The sequence below is a fragment of the Aythya fuligula genome, chromosome 9, assembly GCF_009819795.1.
Source record: "Aythya fuligula isolate bAytFul2 chromosome 9, bAytFul2.pri, whole genome shotgun sequence".
Lineage (NCBI taxonomy): Eukaryota > Metazoa > Chordata > Aves > Anseriformes > Anatidae > Aythya > Aythya fuligula.
Genome location: NC_045567.1, coordinates 25,492,323 through 25,505,256, shown reverse-complemented (window position 1 = coordinate 25,505,256; position 12,934 = coordinate 25,492,323). Strand labels below are relative to the sequence as shown.

At 40.7% G+C, this 12,934-nt stretch overlaps 1 protein-coding gene across 1 annotated transcript in view; it reads left to right on the top strand.

The window, feature by feature from the left end:
- ARHGEF26 (Rho guanine nucleotide exchange factor 26) overlaps positions 1–12,934 on the top strand; it is a 48,199-nt gene that overhangs the window by 17,285 nt on the left and 17,980 nt on the right. The window contains exons 6-8 of the mRNA XM_032193304.1: positions 9,755–9,907; positions 10,410–10,539; positions 11,615–11,689. Of these exons, the coding sequence (XP_032049195.1) occupies positions 9,755–9,907; positions 10,410–10,539; positions 11,615–11,689 (358 nt within the window). The remainder of the gene's footprint in view (positions 1–9,754; positions 9,908–10,409; positions 10,540–11,614; positions 11,690–12,934) is intronic.

The following is a 12,934-nucleotide window of genomic DNA, read 5'->3' as shown; positions in this document are numbered from 1 at the left end:
ATGCCTGTGTGGGTTTGTGAGGTCGCTTAACACCTCATCTGAGCATCTTAACTCTGTGTGTGTGGGCGTGTCAGGATCCAGGTAAGCTTTTTCATATCACTTTTCTGTAAATTACCTTAATGCTTCACCTCTTTCTGGCATCCTTATGTATAATGTACCTTCATCTTTCCCCATGGGATAGTATGGTCCTGGTCTGCGTTTAAGAAGTGTTTGCACTGAGCATTAGTGCATTGTATAGCATTAACCAGGCATTAGAAGCTTTGCTTAAAGAGAATGCAGAATTTTGTTACTTAGCTTCTTTGTGAGACTGGGCGGAAAAAATGTAAACACTAAGAGTAGACCCTGGGTGGAACGGGCAAACTGTGATGTGCAGAAGACGGGGCATTTCATTGACCCCCAGCAGGTGCTGGTGACCACTGAAACCATATGGCACACCTGACTTTTTTTCAACATGTAGAGCACTGCTAAGTTTACAAATTGTGATTTTTGCCTTTCTCCCAGCCTTGCGCTGCTGATGGGGCCATTTTTGATTGTCAGGAGACTCCAAGGAGTCCAGAGGACATACTGTAGAGCAGTGAGTCCAAAACACCATTTGTTTTTCTCTAAATTTCAGTTGCTGACAGAACACGTTTAGGCATTTGTGTCGTATTGATGGCTTGGGACAGTTAGTTTATTTTTGTATTTCCTCAGGTTGCCTCCCTCATGGTTCAGACATCAGCGCTATTTGCTGAACTCTTCAGCTTTAATATCCAGGGCTTATTTGTTTGGAGAGTTCTTTCTGCAGCTGAGAAAACTCACTGGGTTGACCTGTGCTATGGTTCTTTGCAAATGACTAGCAGTGCAGGAAAACAGTAACTTGAAAATAATATGCAGCTGGTGCTTGGTTGCCTGACCCAGTGGTTTTTCTTTTACCTTCATTATTTGAGACAGGATTAGATTGAAGATTTCTATATTTGGGAACTGCCAGTCTGGACAGAATCATATTTCCCTCAGCTTGGATGAACAGAATTTGAGAGCAAATGCTCTTTTAAATGACTTTAGAAATTTTTATACTTGTATATAAAATAACAATTTAGTAAATATCTAGCAATTACCTATGCAAAAAGTGCCTTGAGAAAATACCTGGTTTTCCAGAAAATACGAAATGCCTGTAAGTTCAAATTGCTCACTTAAATATCTCTAAAGGAATACCCCAAGTTTACAGATGCCATCCATCACCTTCATAGTGTCTCTAAACCACGGCCAGCTGTTGCCAGATGTAGGAGAACAAAACGACAGCAAGGTAGTTGTGCAGTGGCTGTCATGATGGCTGGAGAGTGGTGACACTGCCCTCATTGGTGTTCGAGTGTGCTCTTCCTCCTGCTTCCAAATTGCCCTTGGTAACCCTGACTGATCAAAGCTTTCCCCTCCAGTGGCTCTGACCTGGCACCTGCAGTAACGGTTGTGACCAACGTAAGGAGGCATTTTTTGGCTGGTACCTATGGAAAATGTTCTCAGCCCGAGATATTTACTGTTGATAGTGATCTCTGCAGGGGTTGCCAATGGGATGGGTTATTTCCACTCTTAAAATAGTGGACAGTAATAGTGTTTTATTATATATATTAAGTAACATTTTACTCTAATATTGGTTTAGAGTGAAAAAGTGTTTTTCAGTATATTCCCTCGTGTCCTGTGTAAAATCCCTTTCAAGCTGCCCATTGCGCTCTCTGGTTCAGATATCTGTCTGAAAGAATGCAGCTAAAAGTAAAGAAAACTGGATGCATTAGAGGTTCCCTTCTGTCTGACTCGTGGTCCTCTGTGAAATTCAATATAGTTCTCGTGTTAGGTTGCAAGGTTTCTCTGCTGGCAGCCTGATCTGTGCCTTCACCCGTGCTGAGGTGCTGTGAAAGGTCATTTCCAAAGGGGCTTCCTGAGGGTCTGCAGGAACACCGTGTACGGTTCACGAGTGTTGGTGCTGTTCACTTTTAACAGAAACTGGCCTTGTGTATGGCATTTGCAGCCATTTATCTTACTGGTCAACTGAGCCTGGGTATGGAGTCAGTTGCAAAAACCAGATGGGGCTAGAAGCCAGAATAAACTTGTGTTTTCTCTCAGATGGATTGTGCGATATCTTCAAGAAACATCAACATGAAGCTTATACTGCCTTTGGTTGTGTACTTTTTGTTCTTTTTTTCCAGTGCTGCATAAGTGAAATTCAAATATTAGTTGCATAAAATTTGTATTCACTCAAAATCTGATATATCCCAGAGGTAATTTGTGATGTCATTTAAATGCTGACAATGTAATTGTTTTCCTGTTTCTTTCTAGCATCCTGTCTCCATGGTATTTTACCCAACAGATCTTGAAATGCTTATTAAGCTTTGCATAGACACAGCTTAATCCCTTTAAAATGGTAATAGTTTGTGCAATATTTTAAGGAGACCTTCAGATCATTTCAGTGATTGTGTTTACTCATTTTGGTAGTTAAAGTACAGACTGTGTAGAAGCATTTTTTTTTTTTTTTTAAAGCGAAGAAAATGAAGGCAGCTGATTTGCCTGTTTTCCACGTGCTTGGAGCTACTACCTCCTTTTTTACTCAGAGTAGGCTCTTCAGGGGATTGTTTCTGAATGATTGCATGCTGAAGCAGTACATTGAGTATCTTGTTTGGGTTTTAGGGCTTTTTATTTGGCAGTGTAGATGTACCCTGTATTTATCATCTTTTCACCACATGATAAGAGACCACCACTTGCCAAGGTCAAGAATAAGAGATGAAAGTCCCCTCGTTAGAAACTCCAGTACTGACTGAAGTATAGGGGGAACTCATTCTTGTAATGAGTTTTATTCATGAGTTTTCTGGAGTAAATCAGGGTGTTTTGTCAATGAATTCTTCCCCCCACCCCTCCCTGCCCCATCTTCCCTGAAATAACGTGATTCAATTTGCTTGAGCATTTACATGTCCAGGGAAGGCATTGAACAGCCCTGCTCAGCCCCCTCTGTAGCAGGGTTGGGTTCACTGGGAAAGGCGAAGACCCAGGCTGCACCTGTAACCACTCACGTGTTCCCTGGGTTACTTCACGTTTTCTTTTAAGGTCTGTGCAGTCTCTCCCATGTGATAGTGTCTCTGGTTCTTTTTTTTTCCTCATCAGCAAAAGATGACTCTGCTTCAAAATGTCAGCTAAATTGCCATATCATCTCAACTGCGTGATTGTATGTGTGCATGTTTATCGATTTGTTGTGGTGGTGGCTAAAGCTTGATGGTATTAGCAGTGTTGGTCAGATGAAAGGTAATTCAATTTCTTTTTTGACTTAACAAAAGCAGTCAGTATTCTTGAATAGTGGCCATTAAAATCTTATTTTATGTTAACTCTTTAAAGAGAATTTTAGTAATTTTTTTTTAGCCTATCTGCACTTGCATTCAGAACTTCATCTGAGCTCTGTCCTCTCAGTATTCTTCATGTGTTTTGCTGTGAAAATTATTTTGACAAATTAATTTTCCTTGTGTCCTTTTCCGAAAAAATTGTCTTTGAAGAACCATACTGTCAATTTATATTCCCTGTGGAAATGCAGCACAGATGGTACGTAACTCAGTGTCCCAGAGTTTTATAAGGAGAGGCTCACTGTGAGGTCCCCTTGGAACTCTTCCTATTGTAATTAAGTTACTTGTCAGAACTCTTCTGACAGTCTGTTGTCTAGGACTTTGTGTCCAGTTTTTCTTGTTTCTATCATTAAGTACTTCTGGAGATACTTTTTTCTTATTTCTCCCGCTGAGATTCTCAGCCTAAGAACTCATACTTCTCTACCTCATGCTCAGTTAATGACTTTTTAACAAACTCTATAGCTTCTTTTCATAAGAGGAAAAAAAATAAACAACACATAACCTACAACACACACAATCCAAATCTTCCCTCTACCAGTGACTTAAGATAGTTTGTGTTCTACAGCAACTGAAAGTTTTGGCATCTAATAAAAAAATACCTTATTTAGAGATGGCATTTGTGGTGATGTATCTGAAAGAGCATGGTAGGAACAAAAAAAAAAGGAAAGATCTGTGGCAGCTGGCATCACCAGATCTATGGCAGGAAGCTCCCATCGACCATGATATTTGTTTGTACCGAAACCCATCACCGTATTATGTGAACATATTCTCTGTTTAAAAAAAGATAGTGCCAGCAGCAGCATTCCTGGTTGAATTCTTGCAACCTCTGGCTCTTCTTTTGTGGCTTAAGTTCTGCAGGGAGAGCTATTTATGTGAATATTTGTGTTTAGAGACAGTTGTTGTGTAGAGCAGCAGTACTTAAAATTTTAAAGCCTTCCAGCTGTAACCAAACCCTATCTATCCAGTCCGTGGTTATGCAGCCTTTCCTGCAGAGCATTACAGCCCCACTCATGTGAGCCTCGCTACCTGCACAGATCCTCTGCCTGTGTTGCTGGGTCCCGCAGGGCTTGTGCTGGTGGCAGCTTATGAATCTTGCTCCGATTTTCAGATTTGCCGTTGCTGCAGGAAGCACAGAAGAAGAAAACTATTTATCTGCATAATTTTGGTAGTGAAGTTTATGTTCAACAGGTATTTGAGCTTGCCCTCTGCTTTCCCTATGGAAAGACTGATAAGGGGTGAAGAAGCAGTCTGTTAGTTGGGGCTGGGAAAGAAGTAACTACTCCAGTGGTCAGCCTAGTTCCAGAGAACTGCTGTCGCCCTTTTTGTGTAAGAAGAATGCGTAGCTTTGAAAAGGCACCAAGTTGTTAGTAAGCCTAGAAATAGCCGTGTTTAGCAAGCCTGTCAAAGCAGGAGGATGTATGCGTGTTCCCTTGGCTCCTCTCATGCCTCGTCGGGTCAGTGTGCTTTGTTTAGATGAGGCTTTAAAGCTCTGCAGTCTTTTACAGGACTAAATTGGCGAGATGAAAGCCTTTGGTGCAGATGGACGAGTTCTGTGGTGTTACTCCCCACAGATGTGGATGCCTGAGGTTGGTCTGTGTGGTGGCTGTACCTGGGAAGCCTCGGCTGCCACAGCGTGGTACCACAGCTTCCACTGGGGCCTTATCAACGTGATAATGATGGATGCAGACATTTATCCTTACTTTTTATAGCTTTATGTGCAGGAGTATCAAAACCTGCAACTTTCTTCCTCCTGTTAAGCACTCATGATAGTTTGCAGCTGTGGGTAATACCACCTGCTGCTCTTTAGGAAAGCAGCTGGTGCTCTGAAGGCATGAAGACAAGGCCATGGCGAGCCGGCAAGGCAGCCCCCATGAGCCGGGCCTCGCTGGCTGCGCCTGCGGCTGTTATGCCCTCAGCCTCTTCCATGGCCAGCACCGCTGCTCCCGAGCAGTACCTGTGTGGTGCTGAGAGCGGCACTGCCTGGCACCATGCACCTCAGACCCCCTCTCTGCCAGCTCTGAGTTAGCCTGTCACCAGCTCAGCATGGGCACCCTTGTGAGGAACGTAAATCTGGAAGCGTTTGTGGTCTCCCTCCGGTGCAGGCCAACGCTGTGCTCTGGGCAGGAGGGTGGCTGGGTCGATGGGGAGGTGACAGTGACAGATCCCAGACCTTCCTCTGCAGAGTCTCCTGGGCACTCCCTACATCACCGTCACCTCCAGGCTGTGGTGGAGTTCCCTGGCTGAGGAACTTCCCTGCAGACTAAGCAGCGGTTAATTTATGTTTCTGTACAGTTCATGTTTTTATATTAACAAATGTTTCTTCCCGAATTTAAGGACTGGTTAGCTTGCTTGCTTATGGCAACAGAGGCAGTAGTTGTGAGTACTGGTGGTGGATGTTGTCCAGCTGGGGATTGCAGGTGACAACCCAGGTGCTTAGAGCCCGAGGATCGCCTGCCTGGTCCCTCTTCTCTGCTCTCCCAGGCCTTCGCTTGCTGTGTGTGTTAGCAGTGCCATTTTAGCAAGTGTTACATGGGAACAGCTTCATTCCTGTGGTTAGAAAGTTTCACAAAAAGACATATAAATTCTTTGTTTGTGACATCAAAGAAATCATTTTGTTCTGTGGTAAACGAGCGGCTGACTCTTCAGGCCCAGGGCCATGCAGATACACACTGCTGCTTCTGAGGACAGGGAGCCCGACTTTGTCCAGCATGGGAAAGGTTTTTAAAATGAGGGCTCTTGTTGTGATGTCTTCGTAATTTATTAAAAAGATTTACATTTCTAGTGCCACAGCGTGTTCTTTGTGGGCTCATTTGTCAGTGGGTATTAATTGATTGAATAGTTTTTCTTAAAATGCGTACCATTGAATGAGATGCTATGAGCACTTCACTGCTATCTCAGGAATCTCCCTATAACAGAATATATTGACAGGGTTGCCATGGCGTTTTTATTGCTCTGGATTTCTGCCAGAATACTGTAAATAGTTGAAAAGGCAAGAGGATTACCATTAGTACAGTTACTCATGGGTAAGCCTGCTGCAAGTTGTTCGCTTGCTGCAGAATGAAAAATAGGTTGGCAGGATCTTTTCGTTGTTCTTTGGCCTTTTACGTGCTTGGTGGATATTGCCTGATAAAAGGCATTTTTGTGGGCTGTTAGCTTTGCAGTCTTTGGGGTTTATAAATATGTCTCTATACATACTGTTTTCCATTATTTAGGTTGTGGCAATCCCACAAACTGATTCATTTCAAACACCTGTGGATGCAGTCCCTCACTTTAATTACTCTCCTTTTCAGCCATTTTGTTTCTAAAAGCTCTGATTGTGTTTCATCATGAAAATGCTATGGAAATAAGGCTGTAATTTTTCCATTTTTTGCTACTCAAAATTCTTCTCTCTGAATAATTAATCTGTGATGTGGATGCTAAGTATCTGTCACTGATGAGAAGATCCACATTTGCGGAAGCAAAAATTGGAAATTTTTATTACCATTACCTGAAATTCTTTGAAATTGATCGTTGTTTTTGAAATTGATCATTGCTCCTCTCTAAGTGGAAGAAGAGGAATTGCAGTTTGATTTCACTCCAGTGACTTTTTTTCTGTTACTGGACAGTGATGTGTCAGGGAGACTACGTTTTTACCTGAGATTTCAGCAAGGTATGGAGGCTGTGCAGAGGGACATGGACAGGGTGAATTACAAAGGTGATTTGTGTGGAATAATAGGCAGTCTTGTACTTACACGGCTGTGCTCGCAGCTGAATTAACTAGGGCTTTTAAGGAAGTTGTGGATACCTGGCACTGCTTTAATCTCTGCCTAAGAGTAGGAAAAGCTAGCTTAAGAAAACTGCCTGAGCAAGTATTAGGATGTTGCTCCACGTGATGATCACCAGCTTCTTAACATCTGCTGGAAGACAGGGGCAGAGCCTTACCTCAAGCCTCCAGATCGCTGAGGGGGAAGCTCCTGTCGTAGGGACAGGACAAACTCCGGTACTGGTGTGTGCTTCAGTGTTTCTAGATCTTGAACTAGAAAGAGAAACAAACAGGAAATTAATTGCATCTGTATTTCTAAATTTGGCACGTAGTCGTCAGGAGAGGAAGAGTTTGAGGGTATTTCAACTTGGACATTTCTTCTAAACAACGCAGGCAGGACAGAGGAAATCTCTGATTCTGTTTGACTTTCACTTAATTGGATCTAACCAGAAAAGTTCTGTATTTAACAGAAACAAACGCTTGAAACAGATTTTTCTGGTCCTAAGCAAAAAATAAAAATCACAGAGTACGATTAATTTGTAGTTGGTTAAGTTGACACTAAATTGTTCAGTACAAATCTTTATGAAAGAGTCAGTCCTAACCTTTTAAGTAAAAGGTTTTATGTGTCTGTTTTTCCATGTTTGGATGCCCAAAAAGATAACCTTTGAAACAAACTTCTACGCATGATTTCCAGAGTTAATAGTTCTCATAATGTGTTCTGGGGGGATGGGACTTGGCTACGCTGCTTCTCTCTGGCCTGTTTTTTTTTCTTTTTTCTTTTTAGTATCTCCTAGTGTGCAAGACTTGTACTGTTCCCTAAAATGACTGTGACTGATGTCATTGATGAAGAGCCAGATAAATTTTAAAAGTGTAGGTTCTTGGTCCAGCATGGTCAAACACTTTGTCAGTGTGCCATGCGTACAGGAGGGAGAAACGCAGTATTTCCTGAGCAAAGTAAAGCTGGCAGTGTGCGACGAAATTCTTCCAGCTATAAACATGTCTGAGCAGAGTGGAAATGAATTCCAGTCGTCTGCAGCTCATGGTGGTCAGCTGTTGAGATCTGACTGTTGTGGTTCATGGGAAATTGTAGGCTGGGTGGAAATTTGAAGCTGACTGTTAGCTTGCAGTCCCTGTCCATGGATTGCAGGAGAGATCTCACTGCAGCTGGTATCCTCTGCCAGTTAGGGCTGCTCTCTTAGGCACTACAAAAGCACGTAGCGTATTGCAAGTTAGTGACAACTTGAAACAGCTCATGCTTTGAAATGAAATGGGTGGAGGGTAGGATTCTGCAGGACTATGCCTTCCAAAAGTGGCAGTGCTATTAAAAACACTGCTGTACCTCTTTAAGTGGAAAAGGGAGGAGAAAGCCATAAACCAGAGCAGACAGCGTCATATCTCTTTGCAGGCAATGTCCAGGTTGTCATTAAATGACAATACATAAGGATCAGTCCATAAATCTGCAGTGCGTGTGTCAGGAAAAATAAAACAAAACACCCACAAAAGAAACAAACAAAAAAAAGATATTCGTTTGATTGTGTGACTGACCATTTGGGAATCTGGTAATCATTCAGTTCAGTCTTTTTCTAAGCCCGCTGGACAAAAATTTAGTGAACCTGTGTTGCTAAACAACCAGTGTTAGTAAAGAGAAAATGTGATAAAGGGTTAAAACAAAAATGTTTCAAAATATTTTAGCTTAATGTGAGATCGTGTGTTCCAAGTATCTCCTTTATTTTGCTGTGTTATGTGGCAGGTTTTTGTTAGCTGGTTTTCCCTAGTGAGTTTGGGATACTTCTAGTGAAGCATCTCGTAAAGGCTTCAGACAAGACTGATATCAGAGAGATTTTTCAGCAACTTTTTTTTTTTTTTTTTTTTTAGCGATTGCACTGATGTCAGACTTAGTGCAAGTAATTTTAATGACCTGCAACAGCTCTAATGCCAATTTGAGCTCTTACACCCCCAGAGAGTCAAAGTGTTTCTAATAAGCAGCATTGAAATAAAGGCATTTGTTTCCTGGTAAAATTAGAAGGGCAAGAATGAGTGAGAAGCTTTCAGAGGCCAAAGGGACTCGGTATGGAGCAGAAGACAAACAACAGAGAAGAGGATTTTAGTTTCTGTTTCTCTTTTCACTGTTCCCAGTCTGTGTTTGGTTTTATTGGTGGATCAAAGTTGATGGTACATGACTACCTTGTTTAAGCTCAGCCTGCTGTGTGTTTTTGTCTCTAGTTTAACAGTTCACACTTAACTTTGTTTGCTTGAACATTTCTGGTATTGCACTTCCCTTATTACAAGAGGAAGTGCTGTGTTAATGTTGTGCTTGGAGTTGTTCCATTTCTTTTCAACCCTGTTTCTGGAAATTCCAGTCCAACCAGACCAGTAAGGCTTTTTTCGGTTTTGGCAGCTAGAGTATGGGAAGTAATTTGCCAGCATTGCTTTTGCTGAGCTCTGCCAGGTGACACCACCACCCTTTGACATGTATAATATAAAGACTTCCCACACTCTTTTGCCAAAAGGAGGAATGATCTCACCCTCAAACAAACCATTCAAATTGTCATTAGGTAATAAAAGCCATGGGTTGTATCAGGTGAAGTATAAAATGTTGCAAGAAAAGTCTACTATTTTGGGGTAGAATGAGTAATTTCTTTGCATTTTTTCACAGGTTCTTCAAAGAACTTGAAGCAAGACATCAGAACAACATCTTTATTGATGATATTAGTGATATAGTGGAAAAGCATAGTGCTTCAACGTTTGATCCGTATGTAAAATACTGCACTAATGAAGTCTATCAGCAACGAACGCTTCAGAAATTGCTGTAAGAGCTAATTTTAAAATGACTGCAAAATCACCCCCCCCCCCCCCCTTTGTAGCTGGAGTCAAAGGCTATGGTATTTGGTGCAAAACCTATGGCTTACAGCAAAGCATGTACTTACATGCTTAGCTTTTCTTCATGCACAAGTTCCTTTGAAGTAATTGAGAGTGAAAATATGCCTGGCTGCATAGTCCAATCCTATTTGTTGCCCTGTGTTATGTTCCCTTTTCTTTGATAAATTTTCTCTTTATAGATTTGTCAAAGCCATGGTTTACTTGCATGTTACATATGAGTCTGTTTGCACTCATGTTCATCTGTGGGAGGAGATACCTGAATGTTGATGCTGGTCTTGCATATCTAAATAAATAAAGCTGAAGGCTTAAGTGATACGAATCTTTCAAGCTGTACTTTCCTTGCTATTAAAATGTTTTATTAATAGTCTAGCAATTTTCACAATTCTTTGGTAAAACATTCTGTTTAACTCCCTCCTTCTTTTTCCTACCAGAGCTACAAATCCAGCATTTAAAGAGGTGTTATCACGGATTGAGTCCCATGAAGACTGCAGGAATTTACCAATGATCTCTTTCCTCATTCTTCCCATGCAGAGAGTAACTCGTCTTCCCTTATTAATGGATGTGAGAACAGTTATTTTTCTATTTTTTCCTTTATGCATATTTTTTGAATGTTAGCACTCTTGCATTCAATTCCCAGTTCATTCCAGAGAAGGCTGTAGATACTGACTTGTCTGTTGACCATGAACAGTAGCATATGCTCACTTGTGCAGTCAGAAATTAAAAGTTTACAAGTTCTAATCAAAAGGTTTGTAAAGGATAAAAATAATTGATTCAGAAGACAAGGAAGAACCTAGCACAGAAAATGCACAGTGTTAGGATTAAAATTAAACCTTACAGTTTAAAAAAAACAAGACTTCCTAGCATATAGATTAGATAAGGATCCTTTTGCAATAAATGCTTACTTATTGTATTATCTATAATTCCTATAGATAGGAATTCATTTTTACCTCCAAGTCATGAAAATAAACTCAGTCTCTCACGTGTAAGTTATAGATCAGATTTACTCATCTTTACTTTCCAGTGTTTACATATGCTGCAGCAGCCTTTTTTTTTTTTTTTTTTTTTTTTTTTTTTTTTTTTTTTTTAATAATATGGTTATTTATCTTTTATCGTGGTACACATAATAGTGTGTGTAGCCTTCTCATTTAATCCTTTGGAAATGATTACCTCCTACAAAGAGGTCAAACAGAGTAGTCTGGTACAGTTTTCTTATTGCTTGTACAGTTGCACATAAGTGGATATTTTGACTTCCAGAAAAAGCTTAAAGTATTTAAAATTGGAAGAACCTATTTGTGTACAGCTGCAATGGGTTTTCACTGTAGTTTGCATAAAGGTAGAGTGGAGAGTGCAGAGCCTTTCTCTTTTCTGGAAGGATATGGCCTCCCTCTTCCACTATATTGCCACAGATGAAGACTGGCCAGAGATGGAAAACATCACACTCCTCCAAAAAGTTCTCAAGAGAGGCTTTCCTTAGTGTCACCAAGGCCTCTGGAGAAGTGACCTAGTGTTCTCTCATCTATCCCAGTACACAGCTGGGACTTCACCTCTTTGATTTCCATTAATACGTTTGTAAAATTCTGTATTTGTTACGATTTGTGCTTCTCAGTCCTCTGAAGTAACTGATATTTTATTTCAGACTATTTGCCAGAAAACTCCTAAAGATTCACCAAAATACGAGAACTGCAAGCAAGCTCTGAAAGAAGTGAGCAAGGTATGTCCTGATGGTACAGAGGGAAAAAAAAGTCTGAAACTAAGAAAGCCATGCTTTCTGCTTTTATTGCTAGTTAATGATATCTGCTGCACTCAGTTGTTCAGTTGTTCTTGTCTTACTGTGTAATCATCAGAATCAATGACAGAAGAAGAGCAGAAGTCCATTTCCTTGCATAGATTGTAAAATACATCAGGACTTTCAGAATAAATTCCAGTTCCATTTTATGTGAAACTGAGCAGATTCTCCTTTTCAAATGGGGAAATTCTAGTTCATCAATTCATATTCACACACACATACAATATGTATATGTATATGCATATATATATATATTCTGGAAATAGAAGACTGTAAAACAGAATGTTGTGGTTTGAAAAGAAAATTTAAGGATCTAAGAACTGTCTGGTTTATGCCTCCGAGATCTCAGAATTTCAGAAGCTGCAGCTCATCATAAACTGTCATTAAATGTGTTGTATTGGATACTCTTTATTTAAACAAAACAAAACCTTTCCCTACATGTTGGGGCTAGACAGTGCCTTGGGCTTTGAACATTCCTTATGTAAGGGAAGAGCAGTGAAAGATAAAAACTAAGTTGTCTTATTTAAGAAAGACCACTAGGGATTGGTTTTATTGCGAAATTTTTGCCTGTTACTTAGGAAAATACCCTAAATTCAGGAACACTATACTGCTGCCAAAACAATCATTATTTTTTTTTCTGTAGAAGCTATATATGATTTGTGAAGTGTTTGATTATGAAAGGAGAAAAGGCTTATTAATGGTTGGGAAATGCTGCATGATGTTTGTGAGGTTAAGGGGAATGCATTTTCCTGCCTGTCCTTAGCCCTGTTGTTGTACACTCCTCTTCCTCCCATGCGCAGACTTCTGACAGACTGCAGGATGCTTTAAGACTGCGTTCTAAAGGTCAGCTGCAATGAAACTTTCTCAAAGATACTGTTTGCCTTAGTTTAACAAGGTGGTGCTGCAATGTTTGTGTTGGGACTTTCTTCTCTAAATGAGTTGCAGGTGTGTGGTGGACAGGGCAGCCTGCAACATGGATTTGTCAGCCCAGAATGTTGGTTTTTGTGGGGCTGATCATTAACTTGGATCAGAGAGTATAACCCTTTTCAGTCAGATTGTCTGGCTGTAACTTTGTACCACCTGGGCTTTGCTGAAGAATAAATAGTTATTATAGTGTTGGGTAATCCAGGTTGAAAGGGACCTCAGGGTGTCATCCAGCCCAGCCTCTTT